Raw genomic sequence first — 7486 nt, 5'->3', positions numbered from 1 at the left:
TGGACACACTGCCTGTTCTTGCTTTTTCCTCCTCCAGGCTTCCCACGCACTTGCTGGTTTCCGTGGCAGGTCCTAGCCGGTCTCCTAGGGTGTGGACATCTGTTCCTGAAGCTGCTTTTTAGAGGCTGCAGACAATGCCTAACTAGCCACTTTTCTGAAGAAACCTTGTCTCCAGCTGGCTGTCACTTAAGAGAGGCCACATGACTGTGCTCTAGGAGGGTGTAGATAACCAGATTCTAGCCCTTCCCATGACTTGTTGGGTGACTTTGGACAAACTTCATCACTTCAAGGTCTATCTCTTCCTCCCCTGCCCTTTGAAAGAAAGTGTGCAGACAGGGCCATCTCTGCGCATCCAGAGAGGCCTGGACACCTGGGCCCACACCTGGAGTGATGGGGAGATGAAGACTGTCCACTGAGGACACACACTGACAGGAACTTTCCCAGAGGAAAGGGTTTGATCAGGGAGGGCTTTCGATAAACCCAGTCCTTAAGGAATTAAATAGCACAGAGCAGAATCCTGTGTGGCTGCCATGGACAGTCTCAGAAGTCAGGAACAAGGCTAAAAAGGTCCTGATCAATTCTGGAGCCTCTGACACCACTCACGTTGATTCTGTCCTGGCTTATTCTGTCAAGTGTTTAATCATTTAACAAATAAGTATTACACAGATACAGGTCTCCAGGCTCAGGAACCCCTAAATGGGTACCTATTGTGCCAGGTGGCAGCACATGCTACCTGAGAGGGTGTCGAGAAGCAGGGCCTTCTCAGTCCATAGCTGGAAAGGCAAAGGTTCGCAGGGGCAGGGTGAGGAGCTCAGGCCTGCCTCACTTCTCAAGGCCTTCCTTCTGGCTGACCTAGTGAGTACTCAGCCTAAGAACACTCTTGTGGGCCAGCCGAGTGGCGCGTCGGTTAGGAGTCGGCTTGAGATGCCAGCTCTGAGCAGCAGGGCCCCAGTTTGGATCCCACATTAGGGCCAGTGATGCTGCGCTCTCTATAGCTAAGATGGTGAACAACAACAGCTCAACTTGGAGCTGGGCTGCCATGAGTCGCCAGTGATGGCATAGGCTGCAGCGGGGCTGGCTGGCAGCTGGTGTGCACTTTCGTGAGCTGCCGTGAGCTGCCGTGAGCGGCTGTCCAATGGCCAGTGAGTGACTGCCTCACCTGGGAAGAGCACAATGATAATACCAACATGGGGCCAGTGAAGCGACGTCCTCCACAACTAGACTGAAGAACAAAAGGACAGCAACTAGCCTGTTCCACTCCCCTAATAAAATCTTAAAAAAACAAACAAAAAAAACACTCTCGCATCTGTACCTGTCACCTCTCAGTCTTCTCTAAGGTGCACATCCTCTCAAACTTGGTCTGGCTCCACTCGCTGAGCCCGGGGTGCCTGTTCTGCATCAAAGCTCCTGCCACCAAAACAGCAGTGCAGACGATCACAGCGACAGGCACTGGGTTCTCTAGGCGGGGAGATTGACTGTGGTGCACAGCTAGATGATAAACTACATTTACGGTGCACGGCAGGGCTAATTAGCTGCTGAGGGAGCTCTGTCGATCTTCAGTGTGACACACCAGTTCGGAACTCCCACCTGGCGTGATTTGAGGAGCGTGACAGGCTCTCTGCTGTCAGCACTGGCTACCTTTTGAGGTGGGCACACATAGGCGTGTCCAATGGTGCTTTCTGTGCAAGACTTAACTGAAACTGAGGAAGGAGAACAAATTGGGAGGAAATGTGACAGGACGCTGAGTGGAGTAAGGCAGGTGTGTGCATATAAACACACCTGTTCCGCGGAGTACAAGACAGTGCAGAGCTAACAAGCTAACTAGAACAAAGATGGAAGATGCTATTATGCCAGTCACAGAAAGTACAATCTTTGGCAAGTCAGTCAGCCTCTCTGGGCCTTTTACGCGGTGGGAGGGTACACATGAATGTGTCCTGTGGGTCTTTGGGCTACAGAGAGCCGTCCTTCTCCCCTGAGGCGATGTGACCCCCTGGGGGACGTTTGGCAACATCTGGAGACATTTTTGGTTGTCTCATCTGGAGGGGTGCTACTAGCATTTAGTGGGTAGAGGCCAGAGGTGCTAACATCCTATAATGTGGTCAACCCTTCCCCCAACAGAGAACTTAGTGGCTTCAAAGTGTCACTAGTGTTGAAAGTGAGAAACCCTGAGCTAGATCTGCATTTTATGAGATGTTGGACTCCGGAACAGAGGGCTCCTGTATCTCCTCATGGGGAAAAGTCCTCCACTGCTCATCACACAACTTTGTGAGGCTTAATCCCCAAATACAGAGGATGCCAAAAAATGTATACTCATTTTAAGAAAGGAAAAGTGTATTAAAATTGTGATACTCAATACATACTGATAACAAAAGATGAACACAAGTCACGTTTGACTTCTGCTATTACAAGAGGTGCTCAAAGTGGTTACCATCAGCGTCCAGGCACTTCATTACGGCGAACTACTGCTTGAGCAACGTTGACCAAAGCGTCCACTTGTATACATATTTTTGGCACCCCTGGTATATAAGAAAACTTTCTGTTAACGCTGTTAAGTGCTCTTTCCTGAGCTTTTCTTAGATTGAAACCTGCAGGTGACTAAAGCACATAGCACAGTGAGTGGAATATAGTAGGTGCTCAGTAAATTAAAATAAGAAAAGCAGCATTAAAAAAAAGGAAGGCCCATTCCCTCCATATCTCAAGGTCACCTTTTCCCTGCAGACTTTCTATTAGGTTCTATACAGGCAGAGGGCCGTGGTGTTAGCAGAGGCTCTCAAAAGCACCCTTGAGAGATCAGAGATGGGACTAACCATAGGACAGACAGTTGACAAAGGAGACAGGGAAGTTTTGCCAAATGCCAAGGGAACGCCTCCCAGTCCTTTGCAGGAGTCCCATGCTTCCTGCCCCCATGGGGCAGGATTCTCGGTGGCAGCAGCCCTGGGGCTCAGCTCTTAGGTGCCTCCACTCGTGCAAGGTCAGCCTTGTCAAGTGGCTGGACCAGCTGTTGACACTCACCCTGCAGAAGCCAGACTCAGAAAGTGGGCAGCTTGCTACTGGTGGTGGGTAGGGGCCGCAAAGCCAGGCCCCATGCTGCGTGTTCTCATCCATTCCTCCCCAGCCCTTCTGACGCTACCAGCCTGTGCAAGCTGCTGCAGAGGAACCAAGGGCACGATCCGCCCTTGAACTTGCCATCCAACTGGGAAAGCCAGATGTACCCTCGAGATTTGATGAGAGAGAATATTTCATAAAGTGTGTGCAAGTGCTAGAACAGAGGGCAGACGTACTAAAAACTGAGAAGCCAAGAGGCAGAATGAAGTGGGCTGGAGCTCAGGCCAACAACCAAACATTAGGACCGCATGTTAGGACTTGAAGATCCTCAGCAATCTTCAGACTACTGTCTCTTCACAAGCATCTCAGAACTCAAGGGGAGTCAGAGGCCGTCTTGTCCAAAGCTCTGTAAGGGGATGAGGAAACGGACCGCAGGGAGAGGTGACGCACAGGCCAGTACTCTTCCCATTCCACTGCGTGGCTTCCTCTTCAGCACACGGTCTCCCATTCCCTTCGTTTCTATGAGGAAGTGAGACTAACCCCAACGTGGCACACGGAGAAACTGAGGCAGGATGGGCTGGCTCAAGGCTGCAGTGACTGGGAACTTCCTACCAGTCAGGGCAGGGAGACAACTGGGCCTGTTTGGGGGCAGGAGAAAAGAAGGGGGACAGAGGCCTGCTTCTCCAGCAAGGGGAGGTGCTAGCAGCCCTCAGAATTGCTTAGGAGACGCCCCCCCCCTCCGTCCCCAGGTGTCCACTTTCCTCATCAATGGTCATCTCTTTCCCCTACTGGGATTTACCCACCTCATGTCCCACACCATCCAGGTGACGGCTTGGAGCTGCGATGAAGCCCCCCTGCCCTCCCCCCGCCTTCTTCCTCCCTCCATTCCCTCCAGAGCAAGCACGTGCCACGTTGCCAGGCCTTGGTGCCTAAGGAAGCACTTCCCAGGAAATGTTTAATTCTCACCAAAGCTCAGGGAGGTGGGTCAGGGTCCCTTGCCCCACCCCCCAACATCCTAGAAGCTAACCTCAGGATAAGCAGAGCAGTCCTGGGAACCAGGTTCACCCCCCCCGCCCCCCACCCCCGGTTCTTCTCCAAGGACTGCACTGTGCTGTCCCACTTCCTGCTCCTCAAGGAACATCTGTTCGCCTCCGCACAGCCGGGCTCCCCTTGCTGGCCTCTCAAATCAGCAGCCTCAGACATCTGGGCCCCGCTCCCAGTCGTTGCTGGTGCCCCAGGGTTTTGCAGAAGGGACAGTATGAGGACAAGAGTTTGGTTCAGAAGTGAGAGGCTGAGACGGGCTGCTGCCTGGTGTGTTCACAGCAGGGGCTCTGAGCCCCAGCACGCTGCCGCCCGAGGGGTCCTGCTCAGAGCCTGCAGTTTGGCACATTTACAAACTCTCTCCTCAGAACCGCCCCGCACCAAGTCACAAGTGGTGTGGGGGCAGTGTGCAATTTTAGGGTGGTCTCCTGGCCTGGCATCCCGGCAATCAGGCCCTTTGGGGAGGTGGAGGGTCCTAACACAGCCTGACTTTTGGCTGTGTTAGGGGGCTAAGGCTGGTCTTTGGCTAAAATGTAACTAGAGAAGGGGTGTAAGTCCCAGCTGGTGAAGGAAACCGAGGGTTCCCGGGGGTGGGAGAAAAGGCAAACACACCACCTGAACCAGCCTGTTGGCCAAGCTTCCTTTCCCTGCCGTGGGCTGCAAATCAAGGCACATTAGGGGGAGGGAGTGGCCCTGGGTAAAGGCACTAGAAGAGCCCCCATATTGGCTTGCAGCAGGCAATAGCCAAAGAGGCCAGGACTCCTCGGGACGAAGAGCACCAAGCTGGTGCAGAGTGAGGGAAAGGAGACCTCAGGACAAGGGCTCTCAAAAAGGCATGTCAAGGTCTGCCACTGGCTCCCAGTGGGGGGAGGGGGGGGTCTTCCCCTCATCCCATTCAGAGCCTAGTGCAAGAGCTGCAGGGACCCAGGCAGCAATGCCACATCAGCCAGTGTCCCAGCTGTCCTAGCATCTTCCACCGTGAGTTCAGAGGCCAGGGCAAGACTGGGTCCCGGGCTCAGAGCCGTCCTTTTCCCTTTTATTCCACCAAACCTGCTGGGGGGACCAGAAGCACCAGGAAGCCCAGGGAAGGAGAAGTCAGGGGCCTGGGGCTGCCATGGAGACCCTATCACATTAACGTATAAAGATATGGGCTCACCCCATCTGGGGCCCTGCAGGGCAAGGCTGGCCCAGTGGAGGGAGGGTTCAGGCATAAAGGAGAGCGGACACTAGTCAAGCTTCCACTTCATGTAAACAAGGAGTGACCCCTGCCCGGCCACCGCTGGTCTTGTGGAGGTGGGTGATTGTCTTGAGATGCTGCAGACCCTCACAGCTGGGATTCAGGGTCTCTGAGGCCAGAATGGAGGCTGCTAGGTAGGCCAGTAGGGGTCTGATGTGCAAACTGGTGCAGGGTGTGACCTGTGTTCTCCCCAGGACAGGACAGCGGGGCATCCACAGGTCCCGCCCAATGCAGGCCCAAGGCTCAGGAAATCACGCAATTGCTGGTCTTGGCAGGACTGGGACTTGTTTTACCTGCGGAGACAAAGACACACAGGCAGGGGAGGGTGTAAGTGAAGTGCTCAGGGGACTTGCTTCTAACCCCTCTCCTGTGCACTGCCCACACCTCAATTTGGGGCCGGGGTCACTGTCTCCCTCCCAAGCTGCTGACCTGGAAACAGATCAGTAGGTCACCCAGGAAAGCAAAAGGAAAGGTTCTTCTGTCCTGGCAGCCTCAGCAAGATGGCCACTGGTGGGCACATTGAGGAGTCTGCCCTCTCCTGACCTCAGAGGGGTGAAGGAAGGGTGTAGACCCCAAATCAACACCACAATTAATGACTTGCCAAGAGGCAGTTCACCTTTAGCTATGCAGCCTCACAGTCTACAAAGCACAACCACTGTCTTTCTCAGGTCATCTTCACTGTGGCCACACTCTGACAGGACATCATCAACCCTGTCTTACAGCTGAGGACAGGGGCGCCACCAGCTCCCAGAGCCAGTCGGCACCGGGACCTGATCTTCCAAATCCAATCACAGCTTCCTCCACCATGCAGGCTGCCTAGGTTGGAGGAGGAAAAGTCTGTGCCTCAGTAACATCAGTAGGCTGACCAAGAGCCAGGCACCATGGCAGGGACCACACGCTTATTAGGGAGATAGTGTAAATGTACAGGATGGAGGGAACACATTTCATTGAGAGGAAAGAAGGGGGAGAGAAAGCTGTGTTCCTCCAGGCCAGAGAAGCACAGTTCTCCTCTTCACAGGCCCTCCCATCCATTCCCACTTCCTTTATCATCCCTGGCAGAGGCCGCTGGCTTCTGTGGTTGGATTCCTGCCCTCAGACCTATCGAGTGAAGGGGGAGCAGCGAGGCACACACTGACACCCTTGGCCTGCCTGCAAAGGCGTCGGCTGTTGGACCCACGTCCTCCTGGCGAGCTGGCTGCCTTTCTCCCAGGTGAAAGCTGCTATTTCCTGCCAGTTCCTTTCTAGGCTGCAAAGTTCGTCTCCCTGATGCTCACACCACCTCCCCACATCACTTCAGCTGTGAATTTAATTAAGGTGGCGGCTGCCTCTTCTGCTGGGCTATTAGCAAGACAGACACTAGACAGACCCAACTGGGGACCCTTCCCCCTACCCTGCTCCATTAGCTGCTCCTTGGGACTTGCTACAAGTCCGGCTGAGCTCTGAGGAGGCTGTGCTGACAGCCTTTAGAGCTTAGAGGAGGTGAAGTGGAGCTGACGACGGTGCCCTCCCCTCCCTGCAGGGTCCAAGGGTCAAGGAGCTGGGTCATCTTCCTCGGTGGTGGTGCTGTGGCTGCTTCTGGGGCAGCTCTGAAGTGATTACATTCCGCGGTCCCACAGTCCCCTCTCTGCTGCAATGGACACGTCTGTCCCCACTTCCTCTCCTTAGGGGCTCATTTTATTTGCTTAGCTGTTTCTCCCCAGAGGCAGCATGTTGGAGGCAGGTAAGGGAAAGAGGCTCCGCCTGAGGCCAGGGTGTCAGAGGGGCCTGCTTCCTAAGCCTGCGCCCCTGGAGAAGGCTGGAGGGCCCACTCTCGAACTCAGCTGATAAGGCGGCAGGAAAGGCTGGGGAGGCCCTTTCTACTCAGAATTCACGTCCATGCCCCTGGCAGAGAAACCCTTTTAGGAGAAAACTGTTCCGTCGTTCCTTCGGGGCACAGGGATGGAGCCCACCACTGCGGGTGTTTGGCAAGACTCTGAGGCGTACCAGACCTGCTCAGATTAACAGGGAAGAATCCAGGAACCGCCAAAATATGTTCTTACAAAGTATGTGTGGCATGGGTGCCCCGAGGAGGCTTATGAGAGAAAGTTGAACTTCAATGGGGAGTCACATAGGAGTAAGACTGAAAGTAGGGAGGAGACAGTGAAGTAAGGGCTGGGGGAGGGG

General features: G+C 54.3%; 1 protein-coding gene across 1 annotated transcript in view; it reads right to left on the bottom strand.

Annotated features, from left to right (window-relative positions):
• Positions 1-4134: 4134 nt before the first annotated feature.
• The window catches only part of SACK1F (scaffolding CK1 anchoring protein F), a 38927-nt gene continuing 35575 nt past the window's right edge, over positions 4135-7486 (bottom strand). The window contains exon 5 of the mRNA XM_019660527.1: positions 4135-5616. Coding sequence (XP_019516072.1) covers positions 5567-5616 — 50 coding nt within the window. The 3' untranslated portion in view covers positions 4135-5566. The remainder of the gene's footprint in view (positions 5617-7486) is intronic.

Source organism: Hipposideros armiger, unplaced genomic scaffold (genome assembly GCF_001890085.2).
Source record: "Hipposideros armiger isolate ML-2016 unplaced genomic scaffold, ASM189008v1 scaffold_321, whole genome shotgun sequence".
In the NCBI taxonomy this organism is placed as follows: Eukaryota; Metazoa; Chordata; class Mammalia; order Chiroptera; family Hipposideridae; genus Hipposideros; species Hipposideros armiger.
This window is presented reverse-complemented; position numbering and strand designations above follow the sequence as displayed.